General features: G+C 43.6%; 1 protein-coding gene across 2 annotated transcripts in view; it reads right to left on the bottom strand.

The window, feature by feature from the left end:
- Window positions 1–9,752: 9,752 nt before the first annotated feature.
- Window positions 9,753–25,554, bottom strand: part of SLCO2B1 (solute carrier organic anion transporter family member 2B1) — a 136,569-nt gene continuing 120,767 nt past the window's right edge. For both annotated transcript variants that reach the window (XM_063432359.1, XM_063432366.1), the window contains 3 exons: window positions 17,518–17,582; window positions 13,764–13,884; window positions 9,753–12,046 (listed from right to left, as the gene is read on the bottom strand). In XM_063432359.1, the coding sequence (XP_063288429.1) occupies window positions 11,890–12,046; window positions 13,764–13,884; window positions 17,518–17,582 (343 nt within the window). In that variant the 3' untranslated portion in view covers window positions 9,753–11,889. The remainder of the gene's footprint in view (window positions 12,047–13,763; window positions 13,885–17,517; window positions 17,583–25,554) is intronic.

Raw genomic sequence — 25,554 nt, 5'->3', positions numbered from 1 at the left:
AAAAAACCTCAGTACAAACTGTGTCAGCACATATGCACAGACAACACAATCACACACAACAATAAAAGTTACAGCATTAAAGGATCATACTCATACTGCACATCCAGCAATGTGGTATACATGATTCAATGCACCAAATGCCACCTAGGTTGCTACATTGGGGAAACCACCCAGCAAGTAAATGGCAAAATGATTATGCACAGACACTCCATTAAACACCCCAAAGAAAGATGGCACTGCACTCCTGTGGGACATCACTTTTCCCAGCCTGGCCACTCACTGAAGGACCTAAAAATCAAAGTACTGAAGGTTTTTTTTAAAAAAATACTCAAGAAAGAAAAACTTTTGAAACCATAATGACCAAATTGTTTAACAGCAAGAATAGAGGACTAAATATTGATTTGGGTTTCCTGCCCCACTACCAACACTTTACATGAACACTCCCCCACATTATCTTACTGTTCTGTTATATGTATCTGTGACGAAACCAATCTCGCCACATTGTATTGGAGGAGCCTGGTTGCCCGCCTGCTGCCTTTGGATTATGGACCGGCAGCTAAAGGGTTAATTTTACTGTGCAGAAGGATTTATTTCTCCCTTTCTGCACAGCAGTTCGGTAGATTTCTGTGATAGTCTGTTTCTGTGTCACCATGTGCATAATGGAGTCTGGCCTTTGTCTTAGGAGATAATTGAATTACTTCATTAATTATCTCCAGGGCAGGGAGGAGGAAACCAGGATGCATTGTGGGAAAGTATTGTGGCTGTGTGTACGGAAATGATACATGTCTGTCTGCTGTTTCAGTCTTCCATCTGGTCTCCTAGGGGAGTGTCCACCAGGTGGGAGACCTGCATAAATACAGGGGCAGGTAGCCCTGAATAAACAGACCACTGCTTGACCTTCAACACGGAGCCTTGTCTCGTTCTTGGGGGGGATTCACTGTATGCTGTTGGAGATTTGACTGCTAGGAGTGTAAGCTGATGTCTGCTTTTCCTATTCATCTGCTAGCAGCTATTCGTGAGGTTCCAGCTGGAGTGCTACCTTATTCATCTATATCCAGTTCGTGAGTTTTGATGTTCTGCAGTAGCTGTGCCTGTTTGGAAAAGGGGATTATCGCCTAAACCGATTTATTCCCTTTTATGCTGAAACGGTCCGTAACAATTGGTGGCAAGCGGCGGGATCGTTCCTACAGCCAGAAGGACAGCTACAGGAGACACCATTACTCTGGATTTTACAATTTGAGGGCAACGCATGTCCCAGGACAGCGACCCTAAAAGCAACAGCATGGAACCAGCAGTGGAGTACGATGAGGGTGACATGGATGACCGGGAGGCATTAAGGAAAGGCATCTGGTACCAGGCACTGGACATTGTGGAATACCAACGAGGTGAGAGACTTCCCAAGGAAGATCAGCGTTTGCAGGAGCGACTAGCCCTGCGGATGCCCTTCCTGGGAGAGCAGCCCAGGGAGGAATGGGTAAAAGAACTGGAGCTCCGGGTATGGCAAGAGATGTGGCTGGAGGATGCCTACCAGGCGCTTTGGTGGTATGTTGCACAGCACCTGCCCTGGACAGCCGAGCATGACAAGCCAGAGGGAGAGGAGTTTGATGGTCCTGGCTTGTTATGGGAGTCTTTCTCAGAGCCTGAATTTGGGAGCCCCACACAAGCCCGGTTCAGTGATCTCTTTGAGTGGAGGGAGAGCAGGTATGACTGGGACGACACTCATGAAATTGAGCAAGACCTGGTCCACCTAGTAACCCGAGAGATGGAGCTGGAACAGGACTACCAAAATCTGTTCCACTCCAGTGAGAAGGCTCAACAGGGAAGCGCAGACCCAGATCCAGACCCCTTCAGCTGGGAAGATATTGTACAATTTTACTGGGAAGAACCCCAGGTGGCCAGTGGAGATGGGACCGAGGTCTCTCCACCGAGCCTGCAGGGAATTGGGAGCCCAGTCTCCATTCCCCAGCGGCAGTGTAAAGTGCAGGGAGAGGAGAGCAGCGTCCTCCCTCCCCAGCGGCAGGCTGAGTTACAGGGGGCAGAGGTAGTTGTTCCTGCCCCCCAGCAGCAGAGTGATATGCCGGGAGGGCAATGTGAAGTACAGGGAGAGGAGAGCAGTGGCCTCCCTCCCCAGCGGCAGGCTGAGTTACAGGGGGCAGAGGTAGTTGTTCCTGCCCCCCAGCAGCAGAGTGATATGCCAGGAGGGCAATGTGAAGTGCAGGGAGAGGAGAGCAGCGTCCTCCCTCCCCAGCGGCAGGCTGAGTTACAGGGGGCAGAGGTAGTTGTTCCTGCCCCCCAGCAGCAGAGTGATATGCCAGGAGGGCAATGTGAAGTACAGGGAGAGGAGAGCAGTGGCCTCCCTCCCCAGCGGCAGGCTGAGTTACAGGGGGCAGAGGTAGTTGTCCCTGCCCCCCAGCAGCAGAGTGATATGCCAGGAGGGCAATGTGAAGTGCGGGGAGAGGAGAGCAGGGGCCTCCCTCCCCAGCGGCAGGCTGAGTTACAGGGGGCAGAGGTAGTTGTTCCTGCCCCCCAGCAGCAGAGTGATATGCCAGGAGGGCAATGTGGAATACAGGGAGAGGAGAGCAGCATCCTCCCTCCCCAGCGGCAGCGTGAGTTTTCGGGAATTGGGAGCCCAGTCTCCATTCTCCAGCGGCAGAGTATCCAGCAGGGAATAGAGAGCCCTGTCTCCTTTCCCCAGCGGCAGGACTCTGTATTGGGAGGAGAGACAGTCGGTCTCCCTTCGCAAAGACTAGGAATATGTATGGGAGAGGAGCTTGTTACCACCTCTCCCCAGCGGCGGATCATTAATGGGCAGAGTGTTCTATCGGGAGAGGAGCTTGTTACCCCCTCTCCCCAGCGGCAGCTTAATGTACCAGGGGGAGACTGTAAACCCCCCACCGGTGCAGATGGGACCGTGGTCTCTGCACTCACCACACAGGGGGTAGGGACGGTCGGTCCTACCCCCCCACGACAGAGCTGTGTATTCAAGGGGGAGACAGTCCGTCTCCAGCAACCAGGCTCCAACCAGACTACTCCGGTGGTAGTACTGGCACCAGGACAGAGTACCGCTGGTCTCTGCCCACTCAGCAACCCACCAAGGCAGCCTACCGGTCCCCCACACAGCTGTGGTGAGGCACCTGGACATGGACAAGATTCTCCTCTACCCAGGTGTAGTAACCATTTATTGTGGGTGGGCTGTACTGTTTTTTCTGCTTTGTGGGTGGGCTGCTGGACTAACAAGGGCACTGACCGGCAGGAGGTCAGGTACCCTGTTAGTCTTTTTGGAAAGGGGGAGAGATGTGACGAAACCAATCTCGCCACATTGTATTGGAGGAGCCTGGTTGCCCGCCTGCTGCCTTTGGATTATGGACCGGCAGCTAAAGGGTTAATTTTACTGTGCAGAAGGATTTATTTCTCCCTTTCTGCACAGCAGTTCGGTAGATTTCTGTGATAGTCTGTTTCTGTGTCACCATGTGCATAATGGAGTCTGGCCTTTGTCTTAGGAGATAATTGAATTACTTCATTAATTATCTCCAGGGCAGGGAGGAGGAAACCAGGATGCATTGTGGGAAAGTATTGTGGCTGTGTGTACGGAAATGATACATGTCTGTCTGCTGTTTCAGTCTTCCATCTGGTCCCCTAGGGGAGTGTCCACCAGGTGGGAGACCTGCATAAATACAGGGGCAGGTAGCCCTGAATAAACAGACCACTGCTTGACCTTCAACACGGAGCCTTGTCTCGTTCTTGGGGGGGATTCACTGTATGCTGTTGGAGATTTGACTGCTAGGAGTGTAAGCTGATGTCTGCTTTTCCTATTCATCTGCTAGCAGCTATTCGTGAGGTTCCAGCTGGAGTGCTACCTTATTCATCTATATCCAGTTCGTGAGTTTTGATGTTCTGCAGTAGCTGTGCCTGTTTGGAAAAGGGGATTATCGCCTAAACCGATTTATTCCCTTTTATGCTGAAACGGTCCGTAACAGTATCCACATCTTAAATTGCGTTCCAACTATATGTGTATTCTATCAATATACAAAAGATCTATGCTTTCCCATACTCTTATGCATGTATGCTGATATATGTGACTGTGCATGTGTTTGTGTGTATGTATATATGTTCATGTGTGTATGTGTTTGAATCATATGTGCGTGTGTGAGTGTATATATGCATACGTGTGTGTATATGTGAATAGGTGCATGCGTATGTCTATGTATGTGGAGGCACATTTGTACATGTGTAGGTACATGTATTGGTGCTTGTGTGTAGATGTATGTATACATGTGTATGTATATATATTTGTGCATTTGGTTGTATTTATATGTATATTGTATGAACTTGTGTATATTCTTGAGTATACTTGTACATGTACACAACTTGTGTATATGTATATGTATGTGTACATGTGTGTGAGTGTGTGTGTCTGCGTATGCTGGATATAGGCCCTCATGCATGTCCTGCATCTCTTGGATGGGAATTCATGCATTCTTAATGTAAGTAATTATTTTGTTTTTTCTCTCCCCTTCTAGCACCATCATCTGCACTGTTTGCTTGTTTTTTTTTCTCTCCCCTCTCACTCTGTGATCTTCACACAAGATATTTACGACCCTCTGCGAGAATGGAGTCTATTTTCTAACAAACCTGTGCCTTATCTACACTCATGTCGCTTTAACCCCTGTATCACAACTCAACTTTGAATTCTATGTGTCGTCTTGCTCAGAAATGCTTTAGACTTGAGAAAGGGAGGTTCTCCCGTAAGCTTGTCATTAAAAAATGATGTTAGTCCAATAAAAAAGGTATTGCAAGATACAAATCTATCTGTTTTTTACATCTACATCACTGGACTCATAAGGCCACAATCTCTACTTGAACACGATGTTCTTAATATTTATATTTGATGGGAGGGTTGATAAACACCTAAAGATACAGACGACAAAAATAGGTCAATGCAGGTGAGAACGGAACTGCATTCACAGCTATATAAATAAAACCAAAAATAAGGCTCCTTTTTAGAATTTTAGATAAATAATATTGTATAGTGCAATTCGTACCTCTAGTTAGCTTTATTTCTGCAAATATCTTAATTGTGATGGTTCTTCTTCAAGCTATTCATCAGTTTCTCTAGACTAGTGAGACAGTAAAAGAAGGAAAACTTGTCCAGAGAAATTTGTGTAGGACTTAAAAGATTGATTTTAGTTATTAACTTTTTACTCCTTTAATCTTTTTCCCAACAGATCCTGCTTTCAAGATGGCATATTGTATGCCTTTCATTTGTGATTTCTCTTGTGCTTTCCCACAGCTGGCCCTGTTATCGATTTCCATGTTCAACTTCGGTGCTTTTTAACTGCCTGAGCACCAGACTATATCCGGAGAGCTATGCACACACTCGCCCATAGTTTCACAGTGTCATCTGTTTGACAATGTCATGGGCTGCTTCACACTCAAATGGTAGAACATTTCTTATAACCTTTACTTCTAAAATAACTAAATTGATATATGAAAGAAACATTATATTGATAGGAATACATTTTCTCTCTCGCTGTGGTGGCCCTGCCACATTGGCTGATCTTAGCTATCCCACTGAAGGAACGCCCTTCCCCTCTCTGTTAGACTTTCACCCAGTCTCCAGTCCTGCAAAAAATCTTTGAAAACTTACTTCTTTAGAAAAGCATATCAATTAAACTGTGAACAGCTTTCCCACCCCATACCCTGATTCCTCTCCTGTAACTATAATCAAAACAACACCTAGCCCTCAATAAATACTATCCTACCAACCTACTTTTCTACCCTAACATTACCTTTTGTGTCACTATATCCCACTCCCTCTAGCATGTAAGCTCATTAAGCATGTTAGCATGTAAGCCCTCAACCCCTTTGTTTCTGTGTGTGTCCAACTTGTTTGGTTACAAATATGTGTCTGTTAGCCCACCCATTGTACAATGCTACGTTGTACAGCGCTACAGCGCTAGGGAACTTGTTGGCGCTTTATAAATATTAATAATAATCTACATAGGAAATCATTGGAACTCTATGAGACCATCATAATGAAATAATTTAACTTTGTGACAGCTACTAGAGCTATATTAACCATTTTAAAATATGGCAATGCTTTCAGGACGACAGGACGTGGCACCCAGACCCCTTTATTGAGCTGAAGTGGTTTGGATGCCCAAAGTATCGCTTTAAGCTTCAATAAACATAGATGAATTTACTAGACTAAATGCTTATTCACAAAAAGTATTTTTTGGGGAATAGAAAACAGAATTAGCAAAACTGCAGTCGCACAAAGAGAAAAATATCTAAAAGAATTTTCCAACTTTTCTATATTCCTGGCATTACAAATTAATTTTTCAAATTACTGAAGCCCACTCTTTGATTAGTAAAAGAACCTGTTACATTTTACGTTGTTTGGCTAGCGTTAGACCCAAATACCTTATTCTATAATTCTTCTCTTCACTGAGTACATCACTTGGAGCCTAAACCATATCATCTTGCAGGTTTATTTGCTACAGTAAGAATTCAAAGTGGATTCAAAGTAAATATCAAATAAATAACCAAACGGGAAGCAAAACTAACGTTGACCTTAAATTAAATTCTCTCTTTAGTGAATAATATATTGGATGGCGAGGAGTAGGTTTAGGGAGAGGGGCCACTTTTAGGCATAGACAGTTATTTTTTTTTACAATATGAAGGGCTGTCATATTGTAAAAATAAACTCCATTCGAAATAATAGGAAATACAAAGTTCTTGAATTTGCTGCAAATTCTGAGTGTCTATCTCTCACTGAGCTGGTTATTACCGCTAGTAATACCACACATCTTTCTGTAGCATTTCTGATTTATCCTATCGGCAGTGCGTCCCAGTCAGCTTTTACAGTTTCTGGAAGTTGAATTTCAGTTGTCAGCTTTCTGCTGTACGAAGCTCCCAGCTTCAACTACAACTCCCACCAACCCAAGGCATGACAACATGTACAGGACCATTTTTTACAGTAAAAATACAATTCTTGAGAACAGGCAGTGATGGAAAGACAGGTTGGGTTTATGGAGCAAAACAGATTATTATCTAAAATATATTGCACCCACCATGTGTAGAACATCAAACAGCAGAAACATAAGAAGTGATAGATGAATAAACTCGCTTTTATTTTGTTATAAATTTTGGTTTCAGTAGTAGAAAATGTATAGTATAAAGTAGTATAATATTATTTTACTTTTCACATACTGGTTCAAAAGATTATTTTCTCATTGCACTGTTCCAGTGTAGCTAGATCATTAAATAATATCTTGCAAATTGAGTTTAAGTATTTTTGCAAATTAAATAGATATTACATATGGTATTTAATTTTACAGTCAATTCTTTTTTCATAGTTACAATATTTAATTCTAGTTACTTTTTGTCTAGAGAGCAACAGTAAGGGGATACAATGCAAATCAGCTTCAATTTAGAATAAAGTCTCTAAACAGATCCATACTGAATTCAATGTGGACTAATGTGCGGAAACCTTGACTATATTCTCGATAGGAATCCCTTACAAAGTAAATATGGATCCTTCTGTCCAAGCCAAGACAGCTGTAGGAAACATAGACACATAGCGGAATAATGGGGGAAGCAAGTAGATTTTCGAACATGCACCAAGACCACTTCATCTCATATAGTGTCCCTTTTATTCGAAATGGTTAAAAGTAGGCATGTGCAATTCGTTTCGACCTGAATGTGAATTTGGACAAATTTCGGGCAATTAGGACATTTGGAAGCTTCCGAATGTCCGAAGTGCCGAATTTCCAAAGTGCTTTGGATTTCGGAAAAGTGTCAAAACGAGAGAGGAAGGGAAAATTACGTGAATGATGATGGGGTAGGGGAGGGGTAGGGTTAGTGTTAGGGATCGGGTTAGGAGTAGGGTTGTGCCGGGTTGTGTATCAGTGTGTCAATGTGTTTATCTGTATCTGTGTCAGTCTGTGCATCTATCTGTCTGTATATGTATGTGTGTCAGTCTGTGTACATCTGCATGCGTATATCTGTGTATCTGCATGTGTTTACGTGTGTGTATATATGTGTATGTGTATTACAGTGTATGTGGATATGTGCATACATCTCAGCATTAAAATGCCAACACTACACACAAATACACCCCTGCATTCAAACTTCAACACTACATGCAAACATACTCCGGCATTGAAACATCAACACTACATAAAAACACACCTCTGATTTAAAAACAAAAATTATACAAATGTAAATATGTTTAGTTTAGAAAAACAACATCTCAGGGGGGGGGGGGGGATATGATAGCATTATAAAAATATATTCGGGGCCAATAAAAACCATTGTCTGGAAATCTATTCATAAACAGGGTTATACACAGGACACGAGGTCACACATTTACACTGGAAGAAGGGAGATTTAGTCAAAAGGAAAAGATCAATAAGGATGTGGAATCCTCTGCCTGAATAGGTGGTTTTATCAGAGTCTGTACAGATGTTGAAACAGTAACTGAGTGAACACTTGCAAAGCCATCATATTCAGCAAGGCCATCTTAAACATTGAGTGGAACCTGGGCAAGCATTTGCTTGGGCCTCCTGGAGACTAGCCCCCCTGAAACACATATCCCCCACCTGGCATGCAATCACGCCCTTCACCCCAAAAACAGTGGCAGAACTAATGTAGAGAGGGCCCTGGTGCAAGACATTTTTGAGTCACCCCTCTAGCACAAGAGTGGAAAAATTTAGATCCTCATCTATTGTACAACTGAGAAACTGCAATAATTACCTCTCAGGATTAACTCCACCTCTAGGGGCTGTCTACCAAACAGACACTAGAGGGACTTTCGGGTGGTTAGGTGACTAAAAGATGCCTAAATGTCGCTGAACGTCCTTAAACTGTGCATGAGGACATCCAGCGTCAATCAAATCCCCATAGGAAAGCAAATCCCCATAGGGAATCCTAATGAAAGCACGGCACTTGTCGCGAATGCGCATTAGGTCTCCCTCGCCGACTGACAGGTAAGTGACTGATAGGGTTTTAACCCTTCAACTTAACAAAAGACAACACAGAGGAGAGATACGTCTACTGGACCTTAGAATGGCCAGACTCGACGTATATGAGAGGAGACAGAGTCAGGAACGATCCGAGGTCCAGGGTAAAAAGAGACAACGTAAACTAGGACTAGCCGGGGTCTGGTACACAGTAAACAGCAAGTCGGCAAACAGAACAGATAAGGATAAAGAGATAACGTAGTCAGAAACAAAGCCAAGGTCAATACGAAGGAACACAACTGAACACCACAAGCGCTAAAGGGAACTGCAACAGAAACCACGATAGGGCAAGGATTAAGGGAAAAAGGTGAGTATAAAAACCTTCTAAATTAATGTGATTGGCTCCTGTCATATCCACACCCCCAAAAGGTAAGTGTATGGGGAGTGTGGCATGACAGGGGCCAATGGGAGCCTTTTGCCAATTTAGGCTCCCACTGTTTCTTTAAGAGCGCGCCCGAGACCCGTGGTGCGCTCTTAGATTCAGGCGGGACACGTGACCGCTTCTCGTGGTCACTGCCCGCCTTCTTGTTGCAGCCGTCGGATGAGCCGCGCGGCTCGTGCAGCAGCAGGACCACGCGCGGCTCGAAGAGAGGACCGCGGCCGGCCCCTGGATAAGGTAAGTAACGCTACAGGGGGGCACTGTAGGAACCTATAGTGCCAGGAAAACGGCTTTGTTTTTCTGGCACTATAGAATCCCTTTTTTATTATTATTATTGTCATTTATATAGCACCAACAGATTCCGTAGCTCTTTACAATATAATAAGAGGATGGGATTTAGCTATAAATAGGGTAATTACAAGAAAACTTACAGGAACGATAAGTTGAAGAGGACCCTGCTCAAACGAGCTTACAGTCTATAGGAGGTGGGGTGTAAAACACATAAGGACAGGAGGTAGCAATCAAACAAGGTGGAGTGAAGCAGAGCTGAAGGAGAGAGTAAAGCACTGCCCTATAGGAGAGAGCAAGAGACAGGTATGTGAGGTAGAGGTCACTCTGGGAGGCCATAAGCTTTCCTAAAGAGATGGGTTTTAAGGCACTTCTTAAACAATTCAAGACTAGGGCAGAGTCTGATGGCGGTAGGCAGACTGTTCCACCGGTCAAAATAGCCAAACTGGCAAGATTCTCGAAGGGAATTAAAAGTGAATTTAAGGAGAATTTAATATTTAAGGCGAAAGTAGCCGAACTGGAAGCATAGCTTACTAGAACATTTTTTTCCGGTTTGGCTATTTTGGCCTTAAAATTAAAATTGACTTTAATTTTTCAACAATTCTCATTTTAGAGAATAAACCTGTTAGTCACCATTCCATCAGCTGTGTACGTGATGGTCCAATAAACCTGCCTCACCTTTGAACAAAGTGAGTGCCTGAAGCCTTTGCTTGGAAGTATTTGTCCAGCTGTGGTTTTGAAGGTATTTATTGTACATTTTTACTTTAACTAGATGTGATGAAAGCGTCTCAATGTCATTGTAAAAATGATCCCTTGTCATTATATGTGAATTGTGACCATGAAAAATTCATAATAAAAAAAAACATATATGATTTCCCACTCCGTACGCCCATTGTATTTTCATGATTATTCCCGACTCTTTGCCATTTTTATTTATATTCATTTTATTTTCTTCCTCGCACTGGATCTGAACACCTGCGAGCAATTTTGTTATGTGTGATTATTTTAAATGATGAGTTGTGGGTAAACTAATTTAGCAACTAATTTGGAAATTTGTTTTAGCTAAGCCTACTGCCAACATTTCGCTTTGCCCATAAGAAAGAGTAGCCCCTGAATTAAAAAACAAAACAAAAAAAAACAAAGAGCAATAGCAGGACAAGAAAAGAATTTACAGCAAAACTTTAAACAGAGCCAGACTGTAAACAGAGCTGCTTTAACTTAAAAGTTCTAAGACCGATTGCATTTAATGCTAGAACATTTCAGGCAGTGCGATTTTTCTAGGCTCCAAAATCAAATAACAGGCGTCTGACAAAATATGTCCTCAAATAATTATTAAATGTCAAGTGATATCCAAACTCAGTTCTTGAAAGTAAACCATTAAAGCCAATATTCACAGATTCCGTTGTTTATCCATGACTAGTGGATTGATATTATTCATCGTGGACCCGTAGTGCAGTCATGAAGACACCAGAAGTTTTCAGAATTTCCAGTGTGGTCGTTGGAAGCAAAGAGTGGGCGCCTGTATTTTTTGTGACCTACACTTCCAATATATTCCCACATCGCCAGATTATAGGAGCTGAAATAAAGTAAAAGAAATAACGGACTCACTCCAGCTTTTCTCATATATCACGGATGTAGGTGTAGGTTCCAATTATTGTGCATGAGATGAACGTGTTACAGCTGAGATAAACCAGCTAGAGCCAATAAACGGCCATTTCTGTAAACTCTGCATCATGGTGCAATGTTTACTTGTATTGTTGTCTATTTAAATCTTAGTACACGTGGATAATGGTATCATGTTTTTAAGGTTATAAGAGACATTTGTGAATTATTTAATCAGTCTTGCAGTCTAGAAAAGTAATCCTTAACTCCTCATAAACTTCTTGAGATGATTTTCTAAATATTGAATAGTTTTTGGGGGAACATAATTGGCAAACAGGTTAAACTATAAACTATTCCATTCCCTCCGAGTTTCAGAATGTTATATTTCACTCCTTGCTGATCCCTTTATCAAAATTTTGACTCGTTGACTTGACATTCGCTAATTAAGTAGGGTAGTGTGGAAATTCAGATTTTTTTCAAGTTTGCGTTTGTGCCTTGAGTATCATTATATTTAAAGAAACCCAGCTGTGTTGACAGCATACATCTGAATTCCAATTTGCTCTTTTTTCCCCACTGTCAATATATGAATTAAAATTCTCAGATGGGGGACTTTTCATTCAACGTGTGTTCTTCCAATCTTTTCGTTGAGGCATGTTCATCCATTTTCTTCTTGTCTTTAATGCGTAACAAACAGTAAACGGCAATAAATAATATCAAGGCTCCGATTTTAAAGCAAATCTGTATCCCTATAAATCTGCAAAAAAGAAATGTATAAAATATTACACTTATGCTACATAATGCATATTTATCAAATAAAAAGAGAAACGTGGACTATCACATGTTTGCCAGTCATCTTTTTCCGTGATTTCTTGGACACGCAAGGAGAATTATTGAACATTTTGAATTTGCATTAGATGGGAGGATGTGCCATATAAATATAAAACCAAGGTGTATATATAAAAACATAATAATTTATAATATATCTCTACCTCCAAGGTGATAATGTATGGCACACACAAGTAAACTTGAGGAAAAAAACAAAACATATTCAAATAATACAATATGAAAATTATTTTTACATTGTGTTAGCAAGTGCTAGCAAATGAAAATGTTTGAAGTTAAAACAGTTTCAAAATATACCCTTTCTGCCACCTGTCAATCAATTGCCAATGACACAAAGGTCTGCACTAAAAACAGAAAGATTCAGGAGAGCAGGAGAACCCTACAACATGCATTTCTCCTGCTCTTAGCCACAGCAACTAAAACAACATACATAGTAGTTGCCATGATTATGTCTATAGCAATTGTGTGCATGCCAATGTGACATGGTAAGAATAATTAGCTATTATTTAAAAAATTATATATCTACATTCATATTCATAAAAATGAAAAAGAAATGACTGACAATGAGTTTCAGTCATTTAGTCAGAATATCAATGCATCATTGACAAAATTAAGAAATGATTAAATAATTCTGCAACCGAATTTCATTTGGATGCCATTAGGTCATTTAGCCATTGGCTGCTTGCTGGGTGCATGGGTGCAAACTTTAACAAAAAAATATAAATGTAGTAGAAAACAACTGACATGTGACCAAAAGTGGGTCAAACGAGAAAAAAAAAATGGTTTGATCAAATGACCAAAACCATAAAAGACATTGGTCTGTGCACGTGTCTATTAAACATCATGCATTAGAGGAACACTCTACGAACTGTGGTGGTTATGGTGCTTGAAGGGTTTCTTAAATTTTTATTGTATGTAAAATATATTTGGGTCTACTAGCTAAACTAGGAATTGTGGAGGACCGATAATAGGGTAAACTAGCTGGAGATCTGGAGTTGGGGGATTTTTCCAGTTTGAGCATTTATATATCATAAGTAAACTCTCTACCAAGTGTTAGTGAGTAATATAATCATACACACATGCTTTTTATGGGCATGTATACATTTGAGTATTTTTTATTCAGCAAAAATAAGTAGCTATAACTTTTGTTAATTTATTTAACATCAGGATTATTTTATACTTTGCAATAAATATGATTCCACCCTGTTACCAGGCTTCTCAAGCAAACCCCTAAACTAACTCCTGAAAGGACTCCCCACTGGGACCCATATGGCCTCATTTCTTCCTTACGATACAATGTGATGGAACAGAGTGAATCATGGGAGAAGTAAACGGATTTGCATAAGGGAACATTTTAACATGAATGATGCAAATTATCCCCCATTATCAGTTGCAGTTGGCAGGGTTTGTTGATAGTATATTAACTGCTGCTTGTTATTTCACAATGTCATACACATCCACAGTATTTACTGGCACAAGAGTTCTATAATGTATCAAAATCAGAGCCATGACAGTTCAGTTCCTTCTTAACATTCAGACTCCCGTGGAGTTTGCTCGAAGTCAGACTCTAATAAAATCATGCATTTTCATTCCGTGTTTCCCACTGAGACGGAAGAGCGTACTGTTACCTCTGTCTAAGAAGATCAGTGTTGTAATACTGGCAGGACGCTTTTGCTCCACATTTCTTTCCCCAGACAATGCATGTGCTGTCAATCACGCTACCAAGCATCACGGGACCAGGCAGCCATGCTACGAAAAAGACAGCCTTAATGTTAATGAATAAATATATTCAGGAATGGTAAAATATACAATTATTAATGCAGAAATAAAACCACACAATGCATCTCATTATGGAATTTCTTTTCATAAATCACAGCTCCCCTTTCATCCTATTCTTGTTGAAGTAAACTGAAGTTGAGAACAGAATCCCATGAATATTTTAGAAAGTTAAAATGTAATAATGCAAAAGAAAATCGCACACGTTCTATTTTCGGTAGAAACATGACTGTGATGTCAAAGCTGACTGCCACATCCATCTTGGCATTTCTAATAGGCATTTTTCATTCTGCACACAAGACAGTTTTATATATATATATATAATCTAATAATGAAGACATGTATTTACTCTGTGTACTATTCCAGGAACTGCTTTAATGCATTCATAGGTTACTGCAACAGTACCATCTGTCTCAAGACTGGATAGAGCAGTGATACAGCAGGCAGGCTCACAACCCTGAAGGATCTTAGAGAGTGTAACTCTTTAGCAGCCAAATAATGACCACTCACAAATTCCCAAACAAACAGAGTTTGGACAGCTGTCTCTTGAAAAAAAAAAAAAAAAAATGTGTTTGATCAAGAGAGTAGCGTAGGCCACAGACATGTGTGAAGGTAAGACGTGAGCTGGACAGGAGATTAACAGAACATTATGTTGAAGGTAATTTGAGGTAAATAATAGATACAATTTCTAAACCCCTATTTCAAAAATGCATCCCTGAAATTGATTGACACCAGTATAATTAGAAATTACTACTTCAAATAAGTATTAAATAAACTCTGCATTCACTATTTCCAATATTTGGCTGAAAATGTGCAATGTATTTATCCATTATCCTTATAACCCACTAGATTGGTGCTCCTCGACCCTCTCCTCAAGGCACATCTAACAGTCCAGGACTTGGGAATTACCCAGGTGTGTCTTTGGTGTTTAGAAAAAAAAATAACACATGCAGGTAGTCCCTAAATCATGGACTGTTAGGTGTGCCTTGAGGAGAGGGTTGAGGAGCACTGCCCTTGATAAATGATGCAAAGTGTCCAATGTATTGTGCAACTTCAAGTTGATGCCCTGTGTTAGAGCCGAGAAAGCAGCTAGTTAGATGATGGAATGGTCTGTTTTTCGAATTTCAAGGGACAATATAGTCACCAGAACAACAACTTATTGCTAGTGATGTACCGAACTGTTCGCTGGCGAATAGTTCCCGGCGAACTTAGCGTGTTCGCGTTCGCCACGGCGGGCGAACATATGCGATGTTCGGTCCGCCCCCTATTAATTTGCTAATACTAAGTAAAAATTACTTAGTATTAGTAAATTGTGCCCCTACTCGCAATACCGCCTGTGGCTGCTCACTGTTAAAAAAAAAAAAAAAAACGGGGTGCCCGACCTAAAAATCACAATAAGAGGGGGACCTATTGTCCCCCCGGCCCCCACCCCTGAGCGGCGGGTGGGGGCCCTAAAATGAACAATTAGGGGGGGGGGCTATTGTCCCCCCCTGGCCCCCACCCCTGAGCGGCGGGTGGGGGCCCTAAAAATAACAATTAGGGGGGACCTATTGTCCCCCCCCGGCCCCCACCCCTGAGCGGCGGGTGGGGGCCCTAAAATTAACAATAAGGGGGGACCTATTGTCCCCCCCGGCCCCCACTCCTGAGCGGCGGGTGGGGGCCCTAAAATTAACAATAAGGGGGGGACCTATTGTCCCCCCCCGGCCCCCACCCCTGAGCGGCGGGTGGGGGCCCTACAAATAACAATTAGGGGGACCTATTGTCCCCCCCAGGCCCCACCCCTGAGCGGTGGGTGGGGGCCCTAAAATTAACAATAAGGGGGGGACGTATTGTCCCCCCCAGCCTCCACCCCTGAGCAGTGGGTGGGGGCCCTAAATACAAAGGGGGTGCCCTTGTTAACCCTCCCCCCCCAAAAAAAGATCTACCTACCTACCCCCCTCACCCTAAAAATAATGAGGGGGGGGACCTTTAACTAAATCCTGTAAAAAAAAATAGATAAAAACAACTTACCATTTGATGTTTTCTTTCTTCTACAATCTTCTTTTTTCAGCCCCAAAAAAGGGCAAAAAAAAACCCATAATAACCGACACAATTAAAAAAAAACAAAAAAAAAACGACAGCACAAAAAAATAATCCATCTTCACCCATGGAGGGCTCCGCGCAGACTGAGCTCTGCAGGACGGGGGAAGGCTTATAAAGCCTTGCCACGCCCTGCAATTAGGCTAAGAACACTCTGATTCGAAAGATCAATTTTCCCACGCTGTGTAAAATGACACAGAGCACTGTGATTGGATGGATTTCAAGCCATCCAATAACAGTGCTCTGTGTCATTTTACACACGTGGGAAAGTTCTTTGGAATTTTCCCATGCTGTGTAAAATGACAAAGAGCACTCTGATTGGCTTAAAGCAGCCAATCAGAGTGTTCTTAGCCTAATTGCAGGGCGTGGCAAGGTTTTATAAGCCTTCCCCCACCCTGCAGAGCTCAGTCTGCGCGGAGCCCTCCATGGGTGAAGATGGATTATTTTTTTGTGCGGTCGGTTTTCTTTTTTTTTTTTTTTTATTGCGTCGTTATTATGTTTTTTTTTTGCCCTTTTTTGGGGCTGAAAAAAGAAGATTGTAGAAGAAAGAAAACATCAAATGGTAAGTTGTTTTTATCTATTTTTTTTTTACAGGATTTTTGGTTAAAGGTCTGCCCCCCTCATTATTTTTAGGGTGAGGGGGGTAGGTAGGTAGATCTTTTTTTTGGGGGGTGGGGAAGGGTTAACAGGGGCACCCCCCCTCCCTTTGTATTTAGGGCCCCCACCCACCGCTCAGGGGTGGGGGCCGGGGGGGACAATAGGTCCCCCCCCTTATTGTTAATTTTAGGGCCCCCACCCACCGCTCAGGGGTGGGGGCCGGGGGGGACAATAGGTCCCCCGCTTACTGTTAATTTTAGGGCCCTCACCCACCGCCCAGGGGTGGGGGCCGGGGGGGACAATAGGTCCCCCCCTTATTGTTATTTTTAGAGCCCCCACCCGCCGCACAGGGTTGGGGGCCGGAGAGGGGGAGGACAGTAGGTCCCCCCCTCATTATCTTTATGGCCCCCACCCGCCGCCCAGGGGTGGGGGCCGGGGGGGGACAGTAGCCCCCCCCCTCATTATCATACTTCCTGATATTATTTTTAAACCTCTGTCCCTCTAATTTAAGACTATGTCCTCTTCTTGTGGTAGTTTTTCTTCTTTTAAATATAGTCTCCTCCTTTACTGTGTTGATTCCATTTATGTATTTAAATGTTTCTATCATATCCCCCCTGTCTCGTCTTTCTACCTCTTCACAAAAGTAATCTTTTTTTGTTAAACTGCAAACATTCCATATTCCTTATAAAATCTCTAATCTCACAACATTCAGAATGCCAACAGTATATAAACATTTGCATCTGCATAGAATTTTTCATCAAAAACTCACATCGAGCAAAATTTTTATAAAAAAACATTATTTTCTAAAATAATGTTACCCACCAATTAAAAAACAATTAAAATAAAGAAAACCTTCTATTTAGAACATTTTTATTCACCAGACATGTATTTATTTAATAAACTATAGCACATGCCACATTAGCGACTCACCAAGTATTCTCAGCAGCATAAACTGAATTCCAATGGCCAGAGATTTGTCTGCTGGGTTTACGTTCCTAAACATAATTTGATTGATAAATACAAATTAGGGTTACCGACTTGGCAGAAGAGGCATTTCAGAAATAATCTTGTTATGTTGCACAAATATATTCAATTATTTCCTATACTTATTATCAGGGCGCAAAGGCACTAAATACATTTTGTAAAAAAATAATTGTAGATACAGTTTCTTAAATAAAGAATTGCAGATACATAGTATAATAGCCTTGTGGCAGAGGTGGTAGAAACTAAAACTTTCACTACAAAGTTATAATAAACATCAAATAAGCAAACAGTCATTTTGTGGGTAAATTACTATAATACAATGATCAGCCACAACATTAAAACCACTGACTGGTGAAGTGAATAACATTGATTATATCGTTACAATGGCACCTGTCAAGGTGAATTTCATGTGTTTGGAGCAGGAAAAATGGTCAAGTGAAAAGATCTAAGTGACTTTGACAATGGCCAAATAGTGATGGCTTGACGACTGGGTCATAGCTACAGACAGGTCTGAGTGCCCATGAGGACCACTGCACACTGCTGAAAGCACCTTCAATGGGGATGTAGGCATCAGAACTGGACCATGGAGCAATGGAAGAAAGCTGCCCGGTCTGATGAATCACATTTTCTTTTAGATCAGATGGCATTTACCTGGGAATAAGATGGCATCAGACTACAATATAGGAAGCAGGCAAGCTGGTGGAGTGTTATGCTCTGGGCAATGTTTTGCTGGGAAACCTTAGGTCCTGACATTCACACAGATGTTACTTTGACATGTATCACCCGCCTAGAGATTTCTGCAGACCACGTACACCCCTTCATGGCAATGGTGTTCCCCAATGGCAGTGGACTCTTTCAGCAGGGTAATGCACCCTGACACACTGCAAATATTGTCCAGGAATGGTTAGAGGAACATGATAAAGAGTTCAAGGTGTTGCCTTGGCCTCCAAATTTTCCAGATCTCAATTGGATTGACCATCTGTGGGATGTGCTGGAACAACAAATCCAATCAATAGAGGCCCCACCTTGCAACTTGCAGGAGTTAAAGGAACTGCTGCTATTGTCCTGGTGCCAGATACCATAGGACACTTTCTATCTTAGATCTTAGATCTTGTGGAGTCCATGCCTCAATGCATCAGAGCTGTTTTGGCAGCACTAGTGTGACCCACACAATATTAGGCAGGTGGATATAATGTTGTGGCTGATAAGTGTATATATAGTATACAGATTACTACTAAAATATACCTAATATTGTGATTCTCTTTAATATCGAATAGATTAGCGTAATGACCAAATAAATAACGTAACATTCTTTTCTCCCTTGGCTGCTAAAATATAGCGCTACATTTAATGAAACCCTTGGATTCTTGTATTGTGTGGATGCTTGAGGGAGATTACTTTACCTCAAATCGGCACAATACAGGGGGATGAGTGAGGCTTGTGTGTTTCTCACATACACGTTGCTTTGTTTAAATTGGTTTGAGAGAACAAAACTAATATTGGACAAGTTTAAGGAAGTTTGAAAGAGTTATAATTCTCTGCATAGCAGGAAATACAATCAAAATCAAGTGTGTGCTTTTAGATGGGGGGCAGACTATGTCTATGAAGTAGCTGGACTGGAAGTATAGCTGTCAGATCATTTTTCCAATTCTGCTATTTTGACCTTAAATTTGAAATTCACTTTGAATTCTCCCTTTAGTGAATAACCCAAATAGAGTCATTAATGCTCCTCTGGAGTCTACTTGTTTCCATGGTGATTGCCTTAAGTTTAGAACTTTGAAGCACAATTTAGATCACGTTGATAAACACTCCCTGCTCACTCTATAAGCTGTGCAAATCCCCCAATGCAATCGGTCATGGAGAAAATCTGAATCAGACCAGTACAATCTCTGTACGCCCAATTTTATTAATCAATCCCTTAATGGTTTTCTTACACAATCATTTTGCTCAGTTAGAACGATATTTAGATCAGTCTGTGGTTTATTTATTAAATGTTGATTTCTGGAAAATCACAAACGTATCCATAATTGTTTCCCAAGTTGTCTCTTTTGTTTAAGAATTTTTCAAATAAATTGCAAACTCTTTACAAGCGATTATTTTAGTAGATAAAACACAGATTTTATTTAAGGACACGGAGGCTCATATTATGCTTATTCTCTTTCTTTTATTCCTCAGCAGCAAAATATTTATTTTAGAAAACAAATCTAAACATGTAAACATGCCCCCAACGGGTTAATCCTATAACAGTATAACAGTACAACCAATCATAATGCCTTCAGCACCATCAAGTCCCCATGTGACCTTAAGCCACTCCTCTTTCTTGCTGCTGCCTTCCTCAGCTAAGTACATTTCTATTTTTTTCTCTGTATGCTGCCAGTGTTTTTGTCATAATTTGTGTTGATATTACATTTATATTTTATTTGTTATTTCTGTCTGCTGCAGGGCTTCTGCCCTGCTTCTATACTTGTTTTATTGCTGGCTCTGGGTTGTTTCCTTAACCTGGAGCCAATTCCTCACCCCTTCCCCCCTCCCATCTCTTACTCAGTCAGGTGGATTATCACCTACTGAGCTGGGGCGGCTAACAGCTCTCCGTGTGGAGGCTCTTACCGCCCAGTGTCTTTCAGTGCCTCAGAGGGTTTTTTCCTCTGGGCTTCCCGGTTCGCGGCTAAAACCGCGGCTGGCGCCGTTCGCGCATGCGCACAACGCTAGTGCGCACAATGCTAGTGCGCATTGCGGCGGCCATCTTGCGGCTGGCATTTTTGCCGCGTTTTTGGTTCCCGCTCTTTTTTAAGCTTGTGGGGGCGGGAGTGGGTGCTGATTGGACAGCACAGTTGCTGGGCAGCTCACCAGTGTGCCCCAGGAGCCATTCCTGAGGGAACACTTGGTGAGCTTGCCTTTTTCATATTGCTGCATAGTTTGTTTGCATAATACATCTTTCTGCTAGTGCCTTATTTGTCCCATATTGCCTATAAGCTTGTGGGCTTAACAGTGTGGTCACTCTCTCCCACCTAGAGTTATTTGGGTTTCCCTCCCCTTTTGTATTTGAATCCCTTTTTATATTTCTCCTACTATAACCACTGTGAGAACTGCTATTTCATTATGCAGTCTCAAAGGGATTTGGGCACAGCCTCTGGCAATTCTCCTATTAGGGCTGATATACCCCCTGCTCCCCAGGTTGTCACCAGATCTTCCGGCTTAACTGTCACTGATGTGACAGACCAGGAGCATTTGAACGCGGAAGAGCTTCATTCTCTCCTGGATGCCACTATGACTAGATCCGTGACCCAAGCCGTTTATTCGGCCATGGGAGTTATGTCGGACACTCTGTCCCACTCTATCAGCCATGCCCTCACGGCCGCCCAGCAGACCTCTACTCATATTGCTCCTAACCCCACAGAGCACGATACTGGCAAGACCAGTGGGCGCAAAGCCGCCCAAAAATATCGCCATATAGACGAGGAAGCCTCCAAAATTTTAAGATAATGTGGTTGCACCACAACAAAGAGCCACCCACCGGGCAAAATCGGTGAGGAGTTGGAAAAGGGCGAAAGCCCAAGTGGAATCATTCGAGTCAGATTCGGAACAGGAGGAGGCATGGAGCGAGTCTGATGATGAAGACTCATACAATTTGGGCGCACTATTCCCTGACCACAGCTCTATATCTGTATCTGTGAATGAAGGCGAACCACTGTTTGACCCTGATAATCTGCAGCACCCAAGATCTACTGAGTGGTTCCCACTGGACCACGTGGCAAAATATATTGCCGCACGGATCAGAAAACCCCTTGATAAGGGGGCAAGAAGTAAGATGCGGGCAGAATGCCCACGCCCCACGCTCCCAGATTTGATATGTGTCGCCCCTGTGGTGGACCCTAAAATTGCCCAGTTCCTGGGAAAGACTGGGTGGAAGGCAAAGAAGGGTCTAGACTTTGCACTTCGCCATTGCCAAGATAAGGTACTGGATGTCCTCGGACCCAGTGCAAAGATATTCGACATGGTCGAAACGGCATTGGCAGGGGGCGCTCCCATAGACCCGCTAGCTATCAGGGGATGGATACAGCGAGCCATATGTCTTCTCGGAAATGCCAACGTGGCTCTAGCCACAGAGAGACGGAAGGCTATACTAATTAAGATTGAGCCAAAGCTAGTTACCTTGGCTATTACGGAGCCTGGGCCACAGGCCAAAGGCCTTCTTTTTGGGGACAGTTTTGTGAAGGAGCTGGGTACTTATGTGGGCACGTTTACTGCTCTGGACAAGGCGCAAACCAATATGAAAAAGGTATTCTCCCATAGCGTTTTTGGCGGGGCCGGCAGATATCGGGGCCGTCTGCCGGGCCGTTCCTCCCGGGGCTCGTACCGGGTTTCTAGAGGCTCCTTCCAGTCACGTTACCAGGGTGCGGAACCCAAGTCCTCTCCATTCTTCCCAGTTCGAGGAAGACCCTGGCAGGCTCGTGGATTCAGAAGCTCTTCCTATCGCCGACGCCCTTATGGTAAGTTCACTTCCTTCATCACTCCCTTCAGTAACGTTGGTGGGGGGCAGGTTATGCCAGTTTATAGATGCCTGGCGAATGTTGACTTTGCATACTTGGGTCCTACAAACTGTAGTGGGTTACGCCATAGAATTTGTTAAAACACCTGCCCAGATAGCTCTTCCCAGACATATCGTCTCCTCCACCCACGACAGATCATTAATTGCAGCAGAGATACAGTCTCTGGCCGACAAAGGTGCAATCATAGAGTCACATCCGAGAGTTTCAGGTTTTCTCAGCAACCTTTTTGTGGTGCCCAAGAAAAGCGGAGGTGTCCGACCGGTCATCAACTTACGCCCCCTGAACGCCTTTGTAGCGTACCACCATTTCAAAATGGAGGGCATCCACTCCCTTCAAGACCTGCTCCTATTGGAGGATTGGATGGTCAAACTCGACCTGCAGGATGCGTACCTCACCGTCCCAATGGCCGAAGATTGACAACATTTCCTCCAGTTCCAATGGGAGGAAACCACTTGGCGTTTCAGATGCTTGCCCTTCGGCCTCTCCTCGGCCCCATGGTGCTTCACGAAGCTCATGCGGCCAGTGGTCGCCCTCCTGCGCAGCAGAGGGGTGCGTCTGATTATATACCTGGACGACATGCTTCTGATGGCACAAGATACACGCTTACTCCAGGAACATCTGAATTGGACAATGACATTACGTGGCAACCTTGGTTTCCTCATCAACTGGGACAAGTCGGTGTTACAACCCTCCCAAGTCTTGGAATTTCTGGGCTTCACCATCGATTCGGTGAAAGGAACACTCCTGTTACCATCCTCCAAAGTCAGGATCATCAAGAAAGAAATCCGCCGGACTTTGGCTCGACCGGCGCTAACGTTACGACAACTGGCCAGGGTCATCGGCCTTCTCTCGGCCTCTATCCAAGCAATTTTCCCGGGCCCACTTCACTACAGGGCACTTCAACGCCTAAAGGCAAGATACCTTCGCTCGGGTCTCTCCTATGCAGACTCGGTACCTCTCGATTGTGCAGCCAAAGAAGAACTCTCTTGGTGGCTGCAGCACATGGAAGCATGGAACGGAAGAGCAATTTTTGGGACAAGACCAGACTTTGTCGTGGAATCGGATGCAAGTCTGCTGGGCTGGGGCGCGCGTTGCGGTCCTATCTCCACCGGAGGGAAATGGTCCCCAGTCGAACAAGAGTTACACATCAATTGCCTCGAGCTATTGGCGGGGTCATTTGCAGTTCGGAGTCTCGTGGGTATCTCAACCAACTGTTCCATTCTGTTACGGATGGACAACGTGTCAGCAGTCCGCTACATCAACCATCTCGGGGGTACGAGGTCCGTGGTGTTAGCGGAACTGGCGAAAGACTTCTGGCACTTCTGCCTGGATCGCAATATCTCGGTTCAGGCGGAATACATTCCCGGGATGTCCAATATGGTGGCGGATTGGAATTCCAGATACCTACGGGATGCCAGCGACTGGCGGCTGAAGCGCACCATTTTCCTGCAACTCCAGTCACTTTGGGGCCCACTGGAGATCGACCTCTTCGCATCACGGTTGAATTCCCAACTTCCGAGGTTCTTCAGTTGGAGACCGGATCCAGAGGCGTTGGCTTCAGATGCATTCCTTCAACGGTGGCTGGACACGCGAACGTACGCCTTTCCTCCTTTCTCTTTGATTGCGAGGACGCTACAAAAACCACCATGATTCTCATCGCCCCATTCTGGACGGCTCAACCATGGTTCCCTACACTCATGGAAATGTCCATGGACTACCCAAGGCTACTTCCAACCTCTCCGGACTTCTTATTAGACCCCAACGGGGAACCGCACTCCATGCTATTACAGGGACATCTCCAGTTACTGGCATGGCTCCTCTCCGGGGATTTGGATTCATCCCAGACGTTCCACAGACAACTATTGACCTTCTGGCGGGAGCTTGGGCTCCGGGAACAAGGAAATCCTACATACATGCCTGGAATTCATGGAGTGGTTGGTGCATGAACAACACATGGATCCCATATCTGACCCTGTAAATTACGTTTTGAAATTTCTCACTTCTCTGTTCGACCATGGCCTAGCCTATCGCACGATAAATGTGTACCGATCAGCAATTTCCGCAGGACACCAAGGTTTGGAGGGTTCCCCGGCAGGTAAACATCTCCTCGTATGCCGACTCCTGCGCGGCATTAGATTTGCACGTCCTCCACAACCTAGGTACTCTTCATCATTGGACGTTGACCTCGTCCTCCAGCTTCTGACAGACTGGCCAAAGAACGAAGATCTCTCACTGAAACAACTCACAGCAAAGTTAGTGATGTTGTTTTGTTTGATCTCCTGTAAACGGGTGTTTGATGTACGTGCGTTGGACCTCTCCGCACGTTCATTCACCCCGAAGGTGTCTCGTTTAATATTTCCAGGCGTACAAAGACGTCAATCACCTCAGTTTTCTACCCGGCCTTTCCACTAAACGCTAAGCTATGTCCAGTGGCATGTCTCAAGGAATACGAGTCCAGGACTTTGTCTACTCGTGACCCTACAGTTCCAGAGTTATTCTTGGCCCTTTGTCATCCATATCACCCTGTTTCAACAGTCACATTGTCTTGTTGGGTCAAATGGATTATGGCATCAGCGGGCATCGACACTACAGTGTATGGAGCACACTCGGTCAGGGGTGCCATGGCGACTAAGGCTTTCTCCAAAGGATGCAGGTTGGAGGACCTACTCCGGGCGGCTGATTGGTCCCACGAATCTACATTCAAGAAGTTTTATTTTCGGCCGATTTCTCATATTTCTGATGTGGTAGTTTCACAGCTTTGAACTAGCATAATATGAGCCTCCGTGTCCTTAAATAAAATTACCAGATTTTACTAATTTCATGACGTAAAGTCATGATTTTATTAAGGACACGGAGGCGAGTATTATCCCACCCGATGCAGGTAAGTGGCGCCCTCCCACAGATATGTGGTCATTAGATTACTAAGGATTTAGGTTACTACAGCACATTGCAGGTATTGAAAGGTTTGTTTAGATGATAATCTGTGATTGGTGGCATATATTCCGATGATGATTTCTGTACTAGGTTATGATCAAATGTCCAGAAACACATTTTACCAGTTTGTTTCTCTGTTCCTTTCAGCTTCATGAACGGATTTGGCACTGTTGTGAACGGATTCCTTCAGGACCTACGGAAAGTCTCCAATCTCTGAAGAGTACCGGACTCTTCTCGGTGGCGTTCCTGGCATTTTGTTTTTCATTCAAGTTGACTTATGTTCTGCTGTGGATTATTCGTCGACAACAACAAGAAAGAGGAGTGGCTTAAGGTCACATGGGGACTTGATGGTGCTGAAGGCATTATGATTGGTTGTACTGTTATACTGTTATAGGATTAACCCTTTGGGGGCATGTTTACATGTTTAGATTTGTTTTCTAAAATAAATATTTTGCTGCTGAGGAATAAAAGAAAGAGAATAAGCATAATACTCGCCTCC

This window comes from Pelobates fuscus, chromosome 1 (assembly GCF_036172605.1).
Source record: "Pelobates fuscus isolate aPelFus1 chromosome 1, aPelFus1.pri, whole genome shotgun sequence".
Classification (NCBI taxonomy): Eukaryota; Metazoa; Chordata; class Amphibia; order Anura; family Pelobatidae; genus Pelobates; species Pelobates fuscus.
The sequence above is the reverse complement of the archived record's forward strand: the minus strand, read 5'-3'. Positions and strand labels throughout refer to the sequence as shown.